The sequence below is a fragment of the Rhinoraja longicauda genome, chromosome 27 (assembly GCF_053455715.1).
Source record: "Rhinoraja longicauda isolate Sanriku21f chromosome 27, sRhiLon1.1, whole genome shotgun sequence".
Taxonomy (NCBI): Eukaryota; Metazoa; Chordata; class Chondrichthyes; order Rajiformes; family Arhynchobatidae; genus Rhinoraja; species Rhinoraja longicauda.
In genome coordinates, this window is record NC_135979.1 from 27,350,972 (window position 1) to 27,370,446 (window position 19,475).

Sequence of the window (19,475 nt, forward strand, 5' to 3'; positions counted from 1 at the left end):
GGCAGATTCAGTCCTTCAGTGCCAGAGATGAATTCTAAAGGCACACTGATAATTAAAAGGAAGGTCGACACAAAATGCTGGAGTAACTCAGCGGGTCAGGCAGCATCTCGGGAGAGAAGGAATGGGTGACGTTTCGGGTTGAGACCCTTCGAGAAATCGTCCCGCCCCCTCCCCTGACATCAGTCTGAAGAAGGGTCCCGACCCGAAACGTCACCCATTCCTTCTCTCCCGAGATGCTGCCTGACCCTTTTTTTTATTATCAAAAAACACTTTATTCAAGAAATAATTATATACAAAACATGTTCCTTCCAAAACTCCATCCGACATTCTCGGAGGCTATACATACATTCAATACAGATATTCAATACACCAATTACACAAAAACTACCCCCCACCCTTGCCACTCATGGGGCCCACTGGTGTGGAATACCTTCGCTGACTTTGAGGGGCGTCTCCACCACAACCTGCCCCCCCCATGTTGACCCGCTGAGTTACTCCTGCATTTTGTGTCTGCCTTCGATTTACACCAGCATCTGCAATTCTTTCCTCCACTGATAAATAAAAAGATTGCTTTGTAAGACGTGATGAAGAGAGTTGGTCAGGCTTATCAAATAAGTTACCGTTCACTGCCCGTGCACATCTCCCTTTATTTTCTCACATAATGATTTTCTTTTAAGCAACCACACGACACTGAACGGTGAATCTCATAGCCTGCATTGTCAACAAATGTTCCTTGTGCTTCCTCTTTTCTTTGCTAATTTTCCCCTTTTTCTCCTGCACCTCTGAAGTTGGGTTTCCTAACTAACTTCCTTTCCACACAGAGGTAGAGTTGCTGCCTTACAGTCCCAGAGACCCGGGTTCGCTCCTGACTCGGGGTGCTGTCTGTGTGGAGTTCGGACGTTCTCCCCGTGACCGGGTGGGTTTTCTGCGGGATCTCCAGTTTCCTCCCACACTCCAAAGACGGACAACTTTGTAGGTTAATTGGCATTGGTAAAATTGTGCATTGTCCCTAGTGTGTAGGATAATGCTCGTGTATCGGGTGATCGCTGGGCAGCGCGGAATCGGTGTGGCGAAGGGTCTGTTTCCACGCTGTATCTCTAAACTAAACTAAACTGTCACACTTGCTGTGCCTCCAGACACTTGAGACTCTATCCACACTCCTACCCTGAGCTATGAGGAGTTACACCTGCATTTAATCCGCTCCCCTAATCTATCACTTGGTATCAATACCTGAGATCATCACCAATTGGGTGCCGACTAATCCGTTCTGCATTCTGTCGGTTCGATAGCAGTTCTGAGTTCTGAGTTCAGTCGGTTCCAGGTCTATATAGAAAATAGAAAATAGAAACTAGGTGCAGGAGTAGGCTATTTGGCCCTTTGAGCCAGCACCACCATTCAATATGATCATGGCTGATCATCCAAAATCAGTATATCTTTCAATCGCATTTGGATTTTGGATTTTCTTCAGTACTTCTCGGTGAGCCTGCATTCGAGTCCTTTCCATTTCTGAGTCTGATGAATCTAAAGGGCCTGTCTCAGTTAAGCGATTTTTAAGGCGACTGCCGGCGACTGTCAAAGTCGTAGCAGATCGCCAAAGTTTTCTTTTACCCTATGACAATGACCACGACAATGCTGAGTCAGGTCGATACAAGTTACTTTTTTTGTGAAACTAGCACCTGGCTAAGAGATTACACCGTCTTCGGAAACATCGCAAAATTCCCATGCTTACCTGACCGTCAAACTGTCGCCTCCAATCTACCCGTCAAACGTCCTGTCGGTAAATAAATTGGTTAAACAAAACTATCTTCTGGTATCTTCAAATGCCTTTTCGTAATTTAATATTACGTGCTTCTAAATGCATCTGCGACAACCTAGCAAACCTGGGGACAGCGTGCGACAGACAGCGCCCGCAATAAGCTACGATACCTGGCGACAAGCCAGCTGTCGCCGAGAAATTTCTAGCAGGTAAATTTTTCCGCGACGTGCCGAGATCCGCTACGATTCGTTGAAGACTCCTTACGATCATGCTCGCGACACCCCGGCAAACGTTCGGCGACAGCCTAGTCACCGGCAGTCGCCTTAAAATCGCCTAAGTGGGACAGGCTCTTAACTGACTCAATCCAGACTGTTTGTAGCTAGTTTGCTGAGCTTAATGTCGGGCATTCCCAAGCAGTGACTGGTCATAAATTACATCAAGGAGACAAATCTGATGATCATTTATGATCTGATGCAAACAAGCATTGACACCTGCTGTTAAAGTTTTTAGCTAGACCTTATTGTATTGTTTCAGAATTATGAGACTTGCATTTGTTTTAATGTCCACATTTATCACTATATTTCAGTACCAGTGCTGTTTGTGGTCATTGATTCAATGCAGTCATTTGGAAAATGGTGTAGAGGTCAACCCAGGCGTTGGGAAGTGCTTCATATTGAATTTGAAAACAAGCTAAACCTCACGCGTTCAACGTTCTTTGGCAAAGTACTAAATAAGTGTGTTTCTCTGTGTGTCTGCCATAGTGGCAGACCTCAGGACAGAGATACATATGACCTCTTTCTTCCAATTGTCATGTGGATTCCTTTATGTAAAAGAGTGCTGCCATATTGATGTCTCATCAGTATGAAGTGTGGAGAGGAAATCAGTTATTGGTATCCTATGTGGCAAATCAGTTATTGGTATCCTATGTGGCAAACGTTATTATTTGTATTCCCCTTTACCACAGAACATAGAACAATACAGCACAGGGACAGGCCCTTCAGCCCACAATGTCAGTGGCGAACCTGATGCCAACTAAAATCAATCACGTCTTCCTGCACAAGATCCATATTGCTCCATTCCCTGCATATCTATGTGCCTATCTAAACGATTCTTAAACGCCACTATCATATCTGCCTCCATCACCAAACCTGGTAGCACGTTCCATTCGCCCACCATTCTGTGTAAACAAACTTGCACCGCGCATCTCCTTTAACTTTTGCCCCTCTTATCTTGAAGATACGGCCTCGTGCGGTTGGCGTTTCCACGCTGGGTAAAAGGGTTTGACCATCCACCTTACCTTTGCCCCTCATAATTTTATATACTTACAGTATTCACTGTTTTTATTACATTTGGTTTAGTTTACAGATACAGCAAGGAAACTGGCCTATTGGGTCCACGGCAACTATCGGTCACCCATTCATTCACAAGAGTTCTATGATATCCTACATGCTATCCCACTTTCGCAAACATTAGGGACAATTTAACGATTCTACAGGCCAATTAACCCACACACGTCTTTGGGACTTGGGAGGAAACCGGAGCACCTGAAGGAAACCCACGGGATCACAGGGAGACTGTGCAAACTCCACACAGACAGCACCTGATGTGAAGTTCGAACCCAGGCCTCTGGCACTACGAGGCAGAGGCTCTCCCAGCTACACCATTGTGCTGCCCTGTTTAATATATTACATTGAAGATTGTGATCCCGTGGGTTTACTTCAGGTGCTCCGGTTTCTTCCCATGTCTCAAAGACGTGTGTGGGTTTGTAGGGTTAATTGGCCTGTAGATTGTTAAATTGTTTTGGTTCAATTGCACTGATTTCAGCATAAATTAGCGAATACAATAACTGATTAAAAAACTATTATGTTATGCACAGATTATGTCCAACACAGTGTAGGAAAGAACTGCAGGTGCTGGTTTAAACCGAAATACTGATTTTCCAACACAGATTGAATTTGCTCAATTTCTTTGCTCAAAGCAAAAAAGGATAAATACTCAGCAAGACAATTGGCATCCGAGGTGAGGGAAACAGAGATAATATTTCAGGGCAATTCCCATTCATTTTAAGTGGGGAAAAATAGGAGGTGCAACGAATTTTAAGATGAAGAGGAAGAGGGGTGGCGGAAAGGGCAGAGAGAATTTAAGGAATTTAACATTGTTGCCAAGAACTTAGTTTAACTTGGAATCATGAAACAACATAGACATTGTGGGCCGAAGGGCCTGCTCCTGTGACTTTAGACTTTAGAGATACTGTGTGGAAACAGGCCCACCGAGTCCGCACGGCCCAGCGATCCTACTGACCCATTTAGTACACTAGCACGATCCTGCAATTTTACTGAAGCCAATTAACCTACGTCTTTGGAATGTGGGAGGAAACTGGAGAACCCGGAGAAAACCCACCTGGGTCACAGGGAGACCATACAAATGTCAGCACGACAGCACCCATAGTCAGGATCGAACCCAGGTCTCTGATGCCCTAAGGCAGCAACTGTGCTATATTGTTCTGAGTCCCATGTATATGTTTAAAATAGTTCCATCCTTTAAAACCCACAGAAAGTTGTTTGATTAGAACTGCTTTCTTTGTGTTTAAAAATATTTCCATCATCCTTAACCAAACTCCATCTATTTATAGAGAAGGATGTAGAAACAAGGATCAGTAGATGCCAATTTACAAAAAACGACACAAAGTGCTGGAGTCACTCAGCAGGTCAGGCAGCATCTCTAGAGAACATGATCTACTAAAATATATGTTTTTGCAGAACAATTTGTTTTAATTATGCTGCAAAATGCAGCCTGCTTCATGAAAGCACTTGTGTTCATCAAAATAAAACGAGAAATACTGGGCCTGTCAGGCAGCATCTGCGGAGAGAGGAACGACTTAACATTACAGGTCAATGAAGCAGCATGAAAGTTCATCAGTCTGAAGAAGGGTCTCGACCCGAAACGTCACCCATTCCTTCTCTCCAAGATGCTGCCTGACCTGCTGAGTTACTCCAGCATTTTGTGATATCTTCGAGCTGAAACATTAACTTTGTTTCTCTCTCCATAGAAGCTGCCTGACCTGCTGAGTGTTTCCAAATTCTGTTTTATTTCCGATTTCCGATTATGCTAAATGATATGCAAGTGAGGTTGAGTTGAAGTGGGGATAAAGATCATTTACAAAATCAGACACAAAGTGCTGGAGGAACTCACTGGGTCAGGCAGCATCCCTGAGAAACATGGCTCGGTGACATTTCATGTTGGGATCCTTCTTCAGACTGATTTAAATGTGGGAGCATTCCTGCTGAGTGTAGAAAACTTTTGCTTGTGCCATTTGGGTGGTGAATCTGTGGATTTCATTGCTGCAGACAGCTGTGGAGGTCAAAGCATTTGGGTATATTTAAAGCGGAGATCGACAGGTAACTTGATTGGTGACAATAGGTGCAGGAGGAGGCCATTCAGCCCTTCGAGCCAGCACCACCATTCAATGTGATCATGGCTGATCATTCTCAATCAGTACCCCGTTCCTGCTTAATCCCCATACCCCCTGACTCCACTATCCTTAAGAGCTCTATCTACCTCTCTCTTGAAAGCAATTGAGGGTGTCTCGGGGAGAAGGCGGGAGAATTTGGTTGAGAGAGAAAGATAAATCAGCCGTGATTGAATGACGACTAGACTCGATGGGCCAACGACCTAATTGTGCCCTGAAGACTTATTTATTTTTGGCACTTGTAACTGTATTTGGCATTTGTAATGAATACACCTCTGGGATAAAATCGTTACAGGGAACATTATAGATGTGTCTTTATACCATATCAATAATCTTTTCCGTCAACTTAGTTTTTTATGATATCTTCATGTCGGGCAGATCTCCTTGGATGATTTACTGAAACAATTTCAGGTGTGTGTGCTTCAAACCATTTTTGTGTCAACAGTGCTGAGGTGAAATAAATAATCACCCGTGTTCATTCCCCTCCAAGTGAACAATCCAAAAATTAGCATATTAAATATAAACTGGATAGAAATAGATGGAGAAGTAATAATCAGGAACATGTATCCCTCAAGTAAAGATATAATATAAGAAAATAACTGCAGATGCTGGTACAAATCAAAGGTATTTATTCACAAAATGCTGGAGTAACTCAGCAGGTCAGGCAGCATCTCAGGAAGTAGAATCTGAAGAAGGGTCTCGACCCAAAACGTCACCCATTCCTTCTCTCCTGAGATGCTGCCTGACCTGCTGAGTTATTCCAGCATTTTGTGAATCAATACCCTCAAGTAAAGATATCCTCTGTACGTACACAGCAGCTATTTTCTTCTCATGATGGAAATACACAGACCAGTTCCCCCATTATCACCTCCATCTACACTTCTCACTGTCTCGGGAAGAGCAACCAACATAATTAAGGAGGTATCACAAATGCTGGAGCAGGTCAGGCAACATCTAGGAGAGAGAGAATGGGTGACGTTTCGGGTCGAGACCCTTCTTCAGACTGATATCAGGGGGCCGGACAAAGGAAGGATATAGGTGGAGACAGGAAGATAGAGGGAGATCTGGGAAGGGGGAGGGGGGGGAAAGAGAGAGACAGAGGAACTATCTAAAGTTGGAGAAGTCAATGTTCATACCACTGGGCTGCAAGCTGCCCAAGCGAAATATGAGGTGCTGTTCCTCCAATTTCTGGTGGGCCTCACTATGGCACTGGAGGAGGCCCATGACAGAAAGGTCAGACTCTGAGTGGGAGGGGGAGTTGAAGTGCTCAGCCACCGGGAGATCAGGTTGGTTAAGGCAGACTGAGCGAAGGTGTTGAGCGAAGCAATCGTCGAGCCTGCGTTTGGTCTCGCCGATGTAGAGAAATTGACATCTAGAGTAGCGGATACAATAGATGAGGTTGGAGGAGGTGCAGGTGAACCTCTGTCTCACCTGGAAAGACTGTTTGGGTCCTTGGATGGAGTTGAGGGGGGAGGTAAAGGGACAGGTGTTGCATCTCCTGCGGTTGCAGGGGAAAGTGCCCGGGGAGGGGGTGGTTTGGGTAGGAAGGGACGAGTGGACCAGGGAGTTACGGAGGGAACGGTCTCTGCGGAACGCAGAAAGGGGAGGAGATGGGAAGATGTGACCAGTAGTGGGGTCCCGTTAGAGGTGACGGAAATGTTGGAGGATGATTTGTTGCATAATTAAGGACCTTTTTCACCCCGATTATTCCTTCGGCTCCCCGGTCCCGTTGGGGCAGGAGGTACACAAGTTTGAAAGCACGTACCACCGGACTCAGGAACAGCTTCTTCCCCTCTGTATTCAGGCTTCTGATCGGTCCTGCCATAAGCTAGGGTACAGTCACGAATTTCCAACCTGCCACATTGCAGCCTTTGGATTTTGTCTCTGGAACAGGGCGGCACGGTGGCACAGTGGCAGTGTAGCCGCCTTACAGTGCCAGGGACCCGGGTTCGATCCTGACTATGGGTGCTGTCTCAACGGAATTTGCACGTTGTCCCTGCCGCCACCTGGATCACCTCCAGGATCTTCGGTTTCCTCCCACATTCTAAAGGCGTGCGAGTATGTGGGTTAATTGGCTTCCGTAAATTGTCCCTGGTATGTTGGATAGAACCAGTATATGAGTGATCGTTGATCAACGCGGACTTGGTGGGCCGAAGGGCCTGTTTCCATGCTGTGTCTCTAAACCTAAAACTAAAACTAAAAGCTGTTGTGGTACAATGTTCTGCACTCTGGCATCTTTCTCTCTACCCTGCCTTTTGTACTTGTGTTTGATTTGATTGTATTCGTGTGTAGTATCATCTGATTTGATTATATGACTCGCAAACAAAAGCTTTTCACTGTGCCAATTGTCACATGTGACAATAATAAACCTAAAGCGAAAACTACACAAAATTTGGCTACTCATTTAGGAGAGAGGGGAGGGAGGGAGGGATGGAAGGATGGAAGGCACTCTGCAATGAGAACAGTATGTGCCCAGAATGCTAAAGATTGCAAGGTCACATTCTCATGCCACTAACAGTCTGAAGATGGGTGCCGACTCGAAACATCAGCTATCCAACTGCTCCAAGAACCTACATTGACTCCAAGTACTCCAGCACTTTCTGTCTTTATTTCCATTATCGTCTTTTCACAGCCAACGAATTAACGTTCAACACGTATGTATGGTCACAAGATGTCACAGGCATCAATGGAGAACTCTTCAGGATTGATAATGGTTGAGGACGTTCATCGTCCAAGATGCTTTAGCATCTTTCAGGTGTTCTTCTGCCGCATTCACGTGAAATCCAGTACAGATTGTAAGATAAAATGGGCAAATGAGGATTTCCCGTGTGGGTAAGATTGTGTTTAGATTGGTACTTAAGGAGGACAAATTGGATTCCCTTATCTCAGTTGAGATCCCTGTGGCAACCTGCTGCTGTATTTTGATGATGTTGGGTTCTTGTCTTTACTGCATTTTCGAAGAGAGACACAAAATGCTGGAGTAACTCAGCGGGGCAGGCAGCATCGCTGGAGAGAAGGTCGCCCATTCCTTCCCTCCAGCGATGCTGCCCGTCCCGCTGAGTTACTCCAGCCTTTTGTGTCTGTCTTCGGTGTAAACCAGCATCTGCAGTTCCTTCCTGATACATTTACTGCATTATCTTTCCATTCCAGTTAAGATCCCAAGTCGAAGAACCTACATTGACCCAGACACCTGTGATGATCCTGTTCAAGCAGTGCACCTGTTTGCCAAGGAACTGGACCTTTCCTGCATCAAGATTGAGCGAGTCATCGGAGGAGGTATTGGATATTTAATTACACAAAGATCACAGAGATATGGAGCAATGATCATTGCTGTGGTGGAGAAACATCGGCAATTGTACTGAGTGTATCCTAGAGTAAGGTCACAAGTAAAGTGACAATAGACAATAGGTGCAGGAGTAGGCCATTCGGCCCAGCACCACCATTCAATGTGATCATGGCTGATCATTCACAATCAGTACCCCATTCCTGCCTTCTCCCCATACCCCCTGACTCTGCTATCATTAAGAGCTCTATCAAGCTCTCTCCTGAAATCATCCAGAGTATTGGCCTCCACTGCCTTCTGAGGCAGAGAATTCCACAGATTTACAACTCTCTGAGTAAAAAGGATTTTCCTCATCTCCGTTCTAAATGGCCTACCCCTTATTCTTAAACTGTGGCCCCTGGTTCTGGACTCCCCCAACATTTGGAACATGTTTCCTGCCTCTAGCATGTCCAATCCCTTAATAATCTTATGTTTCAATAAGCTCCACTCTCATCCTAAATTCCAGTGTATACAAGCCTAGTCGCTCCAGTCTTTCAACATATGACGGTCCCGCCATTCCGGGAATTAACCTAGTAAACCTACGCTGCACTCCCTCAATAGCAAGAAAGTGCTATCTCAAATTTGGAGACCAAAACTGCACACTACCTGAAAATGCTAATGCTCCCAGAGACCTCAGTTCCCAAAACTACCTTCACCTCAGCAGGAAGTATTTAAGAGTATTGAAATTTAGAACTAAATTGCTGCTACATCAATAAAAGTAAGGGGGGGGAGATTTAATTTGAATCTCAGTGGCAACTTTTTCGCACAGAGGGTGGTGGTGGGTATATGGAACAAGCTGCCAGAGGAAATTGAGGCAGGTACAATAGCAAAATGGCAGGGTGGCGCAGCGGTAGAGTTGCTGCCTTACTGTGTCGAAAACCCAGGTTCGATCCTGACTGCTGGTGCTGTCTTCAGGAATTTGTACACTCTCTCCGTACCCTGCGTGGGTTTTCTCCAGGCGCTCCGGTTTCCTCTCAAAGACGCAGAGGTTTGTGGGCAAATTGGCTTGGTTTAAATGGTAAATTGTTCCGAGTGTGTGTAGGATAGTGTTAGTGTGCGAAGACAGCTGGTCAGCACGGACTCGGTGGACCGAAGGGCCTGTTTCCCGCACTGTATCTCTAAACGAAACTAAATTTAAAAGACATTTGGACTGTTACATGGAAAGGAACGGCTCAGAGGCATATGGGTAAAACGTGGGTGAATGGGATTAGATTAGATGGGGCTTCTCGGTCGACATTGACGTGTTGGGCTGAAGGGCCTGTTTCCATGTTGTGTGACTATGTGGCTAATAAATACAGGAAAACCCGAAGATAAATGGCAAAAGAATCTGTCGGCCATGAGAACCAATGCAGAACATCCATGTCATCGAGAGAGATAGCAAATCCACGCTGAGCGTCGACCACCCTCTCACTGAGGTCCACGTTATACCACACTCACATCAACTCCTTACACATTGAGCGCAATTTGCAGAGGGCCAATTAACCTACAAACCCGCGCAGATTTTGGGAAATGGGGAGGAAACCAGAGTACACGGAGGAAACCCATACGGTCATAGGGTGAATGTGTAAACTCCACACAGTCAGGATCGAACCACGGGGTCTCTGGTGCTGTGAAGAAGCGGCCCTATCATTAGTAAGTGCAGGCAGTGCCTCTGAATTTTTTGAGTACTGATATTGTTTAGAAAGCTTCTTAGCTTTCAGAGTTTAGAATTGTGTACCCCATAATGTCTCGTAGACAAATTTGCCTGCACTGCATTCAACGGTTTGCAGCTCTGTAAATTGCAAGGATTTCAGCAGACAAATTAATGGACATCCAGATAGTTACTGTGATAATGGACCAGGGATTACTGCCAGATGCTTGTGTTGGTAATATCACTTGATGTATACCAATTACCTTTTGAAAACACACCGAAACCACAGTAGGAAAGGAACCCCATTGGGACTATTTTGTTTACTGAAACCCACACAAAATACCACGACACTCCAAGCTGTGAATATTTCTATATATAAGTCCAGTTCATTTATAGTTCTCATACATTTTAAATTCAGTCTAATCCTACTTAAATCAGAATTCTAGCTGTGCACATAAAATGTACCTGTTCACATCAGTGTGATTTCAAAATAAGCCAGGTTAAAAAAAAAACACATCTGTAAGTTCTTCACATAATTAGTTCCAATCTTCTCCTTGTTGCATTTTATTTGTGTGTTTTGAACATGAGGGGATATTTCTCTGTGAAAGGGAGGTGGAATATTTCTCTCCCAGAGCACCACAAATTGAAACTTGATAAGTGTAGGAAACTGCAGATGCTGGAATTAGAAGTAACACTAGCAAGTTTGCGGATGACACAAAGCTGGGTGGCAGTGAGAACTGCGAAGAGGATGTTAGGAGGTTGCAGGGTGACTTGGACAGGTTGAGTGAGTGGGCAGATGCAGTATAATGTAGATAAATGTGAGGTTATCCACTTTGGCGGCAAAAACAAGGAGGCAGATTATTATCTCAATGGTAATTATCTTAATAAAAACAAGCACAAGAAGGCCCCACTAAGATGTAGCTACAAGTTACTGTGTCTACATGAGGAAGAGAGGCAGGTGTGGTCACGTAACTGTGCTCGCTGTCTCTTGCAGGAGAGTTCGGGGAGGTTTGCAAAGGATGCCTGAAGCTGCCTAGTAAGAGGGAGCTCCCTGTGGCCATCAAGACTCTGAAGGTCGGCTGCTCAGAGAAACAGAAGCGCACCTTCCTGTCAGAAGCAAGTATAATGGGGCAGTTTGACCACTCAAACGTCATCCGTCTCGAAGGAGTCATCACGAGAGGTAAGCATGGCCCAGCGAGTGAAGTTATTATCACAGCATTTTCAGCCACTAGGTACATACCTGAAACTAAATCTGCAAATTATAAAAAAAAGAAAATAAACCTTCAGTTGAAACGTTGGCCAGTTTTCCTGCATTATATCTATTTAGCGATAGAAATGTTAGAATCGAGTTATTTGAATAATTAATTGGCTGATGGTTTTGTTGTATGTTTTTCTCCTTGCGCTGGGTAAATTAAGTCGCTATCTAAATATATCCTGTATGTGCGTACACAACTGTTTCACGGGATTTACCGCTGTTGAACAAAATGTTTCCTTGTCTCCTGCAATGGCGATGTTGTGCCTCAGCCCCCATGCTCCTGTTCTCCCCAGATGCACCTTTTTGTCTGGCTCTCGACACAAAATGCTGGAGTGACTCAGTGGGTCAGGCAGCATCCCTGGTGAAAAGGAATAGGTGACGATTTGGGTCGACACCCTTCTTCAGACTGATGAAGGGTCCCAACCCAAACCGTCAGCTATCATTCTCTCCAGAGATGCTGCCTGTCCCGCTGAGTTACCCCAGCATTTTGTGTCTATCTTCGGTGTAAACCAGCATCTGCAGTCCCTTCCTACACACTTTTTGCCTTTGCCTTTGCTATTCTTAGTCTATATCCCTGCATCTCGAAAGCCTTATGCATCTTGAGTTGCCCCCCAACCCCTAAACATTTGGGTTGTCTCCCCTAAAGTATAGAAGTGTGAAAACGCACACTGACAGATGCAGGGACAGTTTCTTCCCAGCTGTTTTCAGGCAACTGAATCATCCTACCACAACCAGAGAGCAGTGCTTAAGTACTATCTCCCTCTTTGGTGACCCTCGGACTATCCTTGATCAGACTTTGCTGGCTTTACCTTGCACTAACCGTTTTTCCCTTATCATGTAAATGGATCGATTGCAATCATGTATTGTCTTTCTACTGACTGGTTAGCACACAACAAAAGCTTTTCATTGTACCTCGGTACACGGTAAACTGAACGGAGTTTCCTAATTGGTCCCTCTTAGCTTTGAATACATGTGCTGCTTTGCTGCATTATCATTATCATTTTCATAAATTGAATTGTGTGGTCATGTGGAAATAAAGGTCAGAGATTGCTGAAAGGGGCAAAGAGAGTGGTTAGGGATGAATTACTCTTGATGTATTTCCAAGGTACCAGCTTTAGAATGATAATTGTAGCATCCTAATTGCTCCAAGAAGTGTTTAATATGGACGCAGCCCAGACCATCACACGAACCAACCTCCCTTCCATTTACACCTCGCACTGCCTCGGCAAGGCCAGCAGCATAATCAAGGATGAGTCGCACCCTGGCCACTCCCTCTTCTTCCGTTGTCCATCAAGCAAGAGGTACAGAAGTGTGAAAACGTACACCTCCAGATTCAGAGGCAGTTTCTTCCCAGCTGTTATCAGGCAACGGAACCATCCTATCATCACGATAGAGCAGTCCAGAGCTACCATCTACCTCATTAGGAAGGGTCTCGACCCGAAACGTCACCCATTCCTTCTCTCCCGAGATGCTGCCTGACCTGCTGAGTTACTCCAGCTTTTTGTGAATAAATCGATTTGTACCAGCATCTGCAGTTATTTTCTTATACCTCATTGGAGACCCTTGGACCCTTTGATCAGACATTACTGGACTTTACCTTGCACTAAACGTTATTTATGTTCTTTCCTTTATAATGTATCGACGGATCGATTGTAATTGTGTATTGTCTCTCCGCTGACTGTATAGCATGCAACAAAAGCTTTTCACTCCTCAGTACACGTGACAATAAACTAAACTCAAAACTCAAACTCAAGATGTAGTAAATGATGCAAATATGCAAAACGTGGGGGCAAAATCTCTTCCTACTTAGTCCCCTTCTTTTGCCATTGTTATTTATGTTGAGTGCAGATTGGCTCCTGTGTTGTCTGCTACAATAATGATTGTATCTCAAATGTGCTCCCTGCAATATAAAGTACTTGGGAACATTTTTAAAAGCACCAAAATAAATATAATTGTAATTTTCCCTCCAACTCGGTCCATGTCTTCCAACATGAAATGGTAATTATTCAGCTCCAAATGGTCGTGGCTTTTGAGAGATGATTTATGATGCCAGACTATTGATGATGCCAGGACTATTGACTATTGGGACACAACCCATCCTCTGAGATTCCTTTGGATGAAATGACAAGATGGAGGTTCTGTATCTCCATGGGGCAAGGTAGTTGGAATTGGGAACTTAGAAAGGGGAGGTTAATGGTTGTAAATATTGAATTATCGAACAACACAGCACCATTGTTCAATTAGGACAGAAAAAAATTAATTCCCCCATGGGATAGGAAAGGAGAAAAAGTCAGTCAATTAGTTAAATTGAATAGTTAAATATCACTAATTGCTACCCATATTAAATACATGTAGCCACTCAATAAACTGTCCTTAGCAGGTTTTAAAGGAAATTAATGACACATTGGAATACCACAATGTTTCCTGCAACACTTTTACAACAAGAGATAGGGCAATATACTTTTATATTCCCCCTCCATCGCTATGAAGAATGCTGATAATAACATTCTTAACATTATTCTGATTATCATAATTTTCTTGTTGACATTTTTGCACGAGCTAATGTTAAAGAGAAACTTTAAAACACACCACAAAGATCGGAAAAGGCAATCACGGCTTTATTTAAGAGCGTCAAACACAATGGCCGATGGGAACAGTCAAACTGGTCTGTTCGCCGAACAAAGATTCATGCCATCTTTAATACAGTTTTCTCACTTTGTTTGTTTACAATATTAACCTGAACAGATTACACACAGGCACTCAAGCATTCCTCTTCCTCAGAGTGCTCTGACAAAGACTATAAATCATGGCCCTCCAACAGAGGGGGCTGTTAGGTGTAAGTTTTTTTTGCAGAGAGAGTGGTTGATATCTGGAGTGCACTGCCAGGTGGATGGAGACAGATACAATCACTTTGCCTCAGAGGCATTTGACCTAATGAGAATGATCAGCCATGATCACATTGAATGGCGGTGCTGGCTCAAAAGGCCGAATGGCCTACTCCTGCACCTATTGTCTATTGTCTATTGACCTCCTTTTTTACGATTTTATTCTTTTACACAGTAGACTGCTGTTTTTTTAGGCCTGAAAACTCCACTGGCAATCCTTGCAGTGTTAATAGTTTCACAATTCATGTTGGTCACTTGGGCGAAAAAGAAATAAGTTGCTAAAGCATATCACCAGTTCTGGCCGAGAAGGAAGACAATTAAGGACAAACAATAATGATACAGAGTCTTTTTTCGCAGGGTAGGGGAATCAAGAGCCCTACGTAGGCTTAAGATGAGAGGGGAAAGGCCTAATAGGAACCTGAGGGATATTTTTTTCACTCAGAATATGGTGGGAATGTGGAAGGAGTTGCCAGAGGAGGTAGTTGGGGCAGGTACAATCGATCACCAGCATTTGAAAGGCACTTCGACGGGTACATGGGCAGGGAAGGTTCAGAGGCATATGGGCCAAATATGGCAAATGGGACTAGCTTAGATGGGGCATCTTAGTTGTCATGAACGCGTTGGGTTGAAGTGCCTGCTTCTGTGCTGAATGACTCTAATGCTTATTCAGGAAATAATTTGTACGCTGCCCTTTTTTAATTCAAATAATTCCAAAATGTTTTTTCAGCCAGTTCAGTAGCCTTTCATTTGTAATTACTCGGGGAAGCATGAAAGTAATTTTGCCATGTCCTGTGTAAGGTGGGGTGACTGCCAGCCAGAACACCTGGCTGAGATGCACTGTGCCAAAGTTGTTCATCAGTGACCAGAGATGGAGACTTGCATAACATTTCGATGGACAGAGTGAAGTATAGCCTTAGATTCTGGAGTCTTCGAGTTTCATCGCACAGAAACAGGCAATTGCCCCTTCACATCCATGCTGACTTTTTGCTCCTCTACACTAACCCCATTTGCCTGCATTTGGACCATATCCTTCTGCAACTTGCCTATTAAAGAGTGTGGCAAAATGATTGTATCTGTCTTCATCCACCTGGCAATGCACTCCAGATATCAACCACTCTCTCTGCAAAAGAAAACTTACACCCAACAGCCCCCTTAAAATTCTTTCTTGTCACCTTAAAACTATGTCCTTTTGTTATCAATACATGTACTGTGGGGAACAAAGATCTCGACGATCTGCCGCATCTCTTATACTCGGATCTCTGGAGTCAATCTGAATTCAATTGCACCATGGTACGGGGTTTTGAGCTATGAAGATCTCCCTCGAGCTGTAATTTGAGTCATTCATTCTGACAGAGCCAAGAATGCTGCCTTTGAAGAGTTGGATTAGAAACATAGAAAAATAGGTGCAGGAGTAGGCCATTCGGCCCTTCGAGCCAGCACCGCCCTTCAATGGCTGCTCATGCAGAATCAGTACCCTGCTCCAGCATTTCCCCATGTCCCTTGATCCCGTTGATTAACTATCATCCTAAAGCCATCAACAAATGCAGGAGACATTGTCAGCACCATATATCAATAAATCCCTCATCAGTCGATGTTTTATCTTCTATGATTTCAAAATCTGTACTGAATGTACTTAAGTATCCTGAGTCGAATGAGGGGCAGTTTTGTTTAGGGTCCCACAGCCAAATGTAATAAGTCAAAATAAATCCTGTGCAGGTTTAGGGTTTGGTATTTTATCATCAGGTGCACCGAGGTACAGTGAAAAGCTTTGTTTTGCATGCTATGCCATCAAATCAGATCATACTACATATAAATACAATCAAGCCAAACTCAGGTACGATAGATACAGATACAGATACAGAGATACAGCGCGGAAACAGGCCCTTCGGCCCACCGGGTCCGTGCCGCCCAGCGATCCCCGCTCATTAACACTATCCTACACACACTAGGGACAATTTTGTTTCTTACATTTGCCCAGCCAATTAACCTACAAACCTGTACGTCTTTAGGTGGAGCAAAGGGGAAGATACATTGTGCGGAATGTGGTTGTCAGCATTGCAGTGTACCATTGTCAGAGATAGAGTCCATTGTCCGCAATGGGGTGGAGGTGAATCGGACTGTACCCTGGGTTTTATGTTATTATAAGCCATAAGACACAATGTACAACACATTGGAATTCACCCAGTTTGTCTTTATTTGGCTTTGTATCTTTAAACCTAGTATAATGATGCAATTGAGTTCAGGCTGAACCCTGCAATTTGTAACGCAGTTCAATAGATGCACATTTTCATTATATACTGTGCAGTGCTCCATAATCAACTGTTAACCCTCTAATTTCCTATTTGCAGGTAAACCCATGATGATTGTAATTGAATACATGGGTAACGCAGTATTGGACTCCTTCCTGAGGGTAAATCATTGGTTTTATTTGACTTCTTTGAATAGCTTCTTCATGGTTGCTATCCCAGGTCGGACTGCAGACCCTAATGCTTTGTGTTAATGAGATGTTTTACACCTTCAATGCTCTGAAGAAAAAGCAGGTGGCTGCAGACTGGTTCCTGCCAGAGGCATCCCTGGCACCTCTTGCCAACCTCCTAGCACCTGGTTCTGAATACCGTGTGCGTGATAGATGCACGGATGGTTAGCTGGCAGTGGCTGAGGCATGCGATCCTGGGGTGGACTCCTGGCTTACCGAGCCCACTGGTTCCACAAGAACAGCAAAGCTGCGGCAAGCCATCAGGACTGTCAACTTTTATAACCCCAGAGACTAAATTTTTGTCGACACTTTTTGTGCTATGTTTAGTAACTTATTAACTTTATTTATATGCTGTAACTGTAATTCTTTTTGTGCACAACCCGCAGGCATTGCCACTTTCATTTCACTGCACATCGAGTATGTGTATGTGACAAATAAATTTGACTTGACTTGAAATGCCCCTGCGTCACGAAGGGGAAATTCCGAAGCCCCTTTGCAACGTGATGATTATTAATATCCTTTGCTGGATATTATCGTTGCATTGACATTGGGTGTTCGGTAACAGTCTTATTCCCTTCCTTGCCAGATCTTCCATTTGTCTATAAATGTATTGACAACTGCATCGAAACTCAGGCACTTCCAGAGCGCTGGAATGTTGATTAGTGGCCAACCTTCAATGTTTCAATCCCATTGGAGAGTCTTGGGAACCATGACATAAGAACACAAGAAAATAGGAGCAGGAGTAGGCCAACCGGCCCCTCGAGCCCGCTCCGCCATTCAATACGATCATGGCTGATCCCACCCCAACCCCCTTCCCACTATTGCCCTTCTTCCCACCTAAAAGAACCGTGTGATCTCCTGGGAGAGGCGAAAAACCGGATAAAAACCCAGGCCAATTTGGGAAACAAATCCGGGAAATTCCTCTCCGACCTCAAGCTAGGCGATCGAAACTTGTCCAGGAGATTACTCAGGTCTTACTACACTAACAATAGCTCATGTCCACTTCCCTGCCCGCTCCCCGTAACCCCTAATTCCCTTGTCTATTAAAAAACAATCTATTTCCGTTTAAAATTTATTTAACTTTCCTGCTTCCACAGCTCCCTGAGGCAGCGAATTCCACAGACTAACCACCCTCTGAGTGAAGAAGTTTCTCCTCATCTCAGTTTTAAAAGAGCCCCCTCTTATTCTAAGACTATGCCCCCTAGTTCTGGTCTCCCCGATCATCGGAAACATCTTTAGCGCATCCACCCGATCAAGGCCCCTCACGATCTTATACGTTTCAATAAGATCGCCTCTCATTCTTCTGAACTCCAATGAGAAAAGTCCCAACCTACTTAACCTTTCCTCATATGTCAACCCCCTCATCCCTGGAATTAACCGTGTAAACCTTCTCTACACTGCCTCCAGAGCAAGTACATCCTTTCTTAAATATGGACACCAAAACTGCACACAGTATTCCAAATGCGGTCTTACCAATACTGTATACAGCTGCAGCAACACCTACTTTTATACTCTATACCCCTGGCAATAAAGGCTAAGACTCCATTGCCCTTCCTAATCACTTGACCATGGGCATCAGAGCAGAACCACGCCTGATCAAACGTATTCAACCTCCACAAAAGGGCATCTTAATGCACACACCACGGGACAGGCAGCATCTCTGGAGAGAAGGGTCTCGACTCGAAACGTCACTCATTCCTTCTCTCCAGAGATGCTGCCTGTCCCGCTGAGTTATTCCAGCATTTTGTGTCTATCTTCGGTGTAAACCAGCACCTGCAGTTTCTTCCTCCAATAATGCATACACCACTTAGATTCATGACATTGGATCTGTGGTGGATTCATTTGCAGTGCTGTGCTTACCCATTGACCAGCTAGGCTGGAGATTCCACTCAAGTTTCGAGCTGGAAACGGATCATATTTGTATATCTTCTTACAACACAGAAGAATGCCATTGAGTCTGTCCCAGAGCTCAGAGCATTCCTATCAGACCTATTCCCATGACTTATTTTCTTGTATCCTATTCCCTCGCAGCTATCATTGAACAGGCCTGGCCTGAAACATCCTCTGTCCATGTTCTCCAGTGATGCTGCCTGTCCCGCTGAGTTACTCCGGCACTCTGTGAAACGTCACCTATCCATGTTCTCCAGAGATGCTGCCTGTCCAGCTGAGTTACTCCAGCACTCTGTGAAACGTCGCCTATCCATGTTCTCCAGAGATGCTGCCTGACCCGCTAAGTTACTCCAGCACTTTGTATCTTTTTTTTCTTTTAAACCTGTATCTGCAGTTCCTTGTGTCTACATAGAACAGTACAGCACAAGAACAGACACATTGGCCATGATGTCCATGATGCTCCACACCATCCCATGCATATGCACGCATTCATTCATTCAATCAGAGTAAAGAGGGAAATGTCCAGCGGCCATCTGAGAAAGGACTTGGACTTTAAATTTTACTTTGGACTTTAGAGAGACAGAGTGGAAACAGGCCCTTCAGCCCAACAATTCCATGCCAACTAGTGATCACCCCGTACACTAGCACTATCCTACACACTAGGGACTATTTACAATTTTAATAAGCTCAATTAACTACAAACCTGCACGTCTTTGGAGTGTGGGAGGAAACCGGAGCACCCGGAGATAACCCAAGCAGGCAGGGGGAGAACTGAGTAACTGGACACACTTT

At 44.4% G+C, this 19,475-nt stretch overlaps 1 protein-coding gene across 1 annotated transcript in view; it reads left to right on the forward strand.

Moving 5' to 3' along the window:
* Positions 1–19,475, forward strand: part of epha10 (EPH receptor A10) — a 510,644-nt gene that overhangs the window by 459,263 nt on the left and 31,906 nt on the right. The window contains exons 10-12 of the mRNA XM_078423327.1: positions 8,376–8,501; positions 11,172–11,357; positions 16,666–16,727. Of these exons, the coding sequence (XP_078279453.1) occupies positions 8,376–8,501; positions 11,172–11,357; positions 16,666–16,727 (374 nt within the window). The remainder of the gene's footprint in view (positions 1–8,375; positions 8,502–11,171; positions 11,358–16,665; positions 16,728–19,475) is intronic.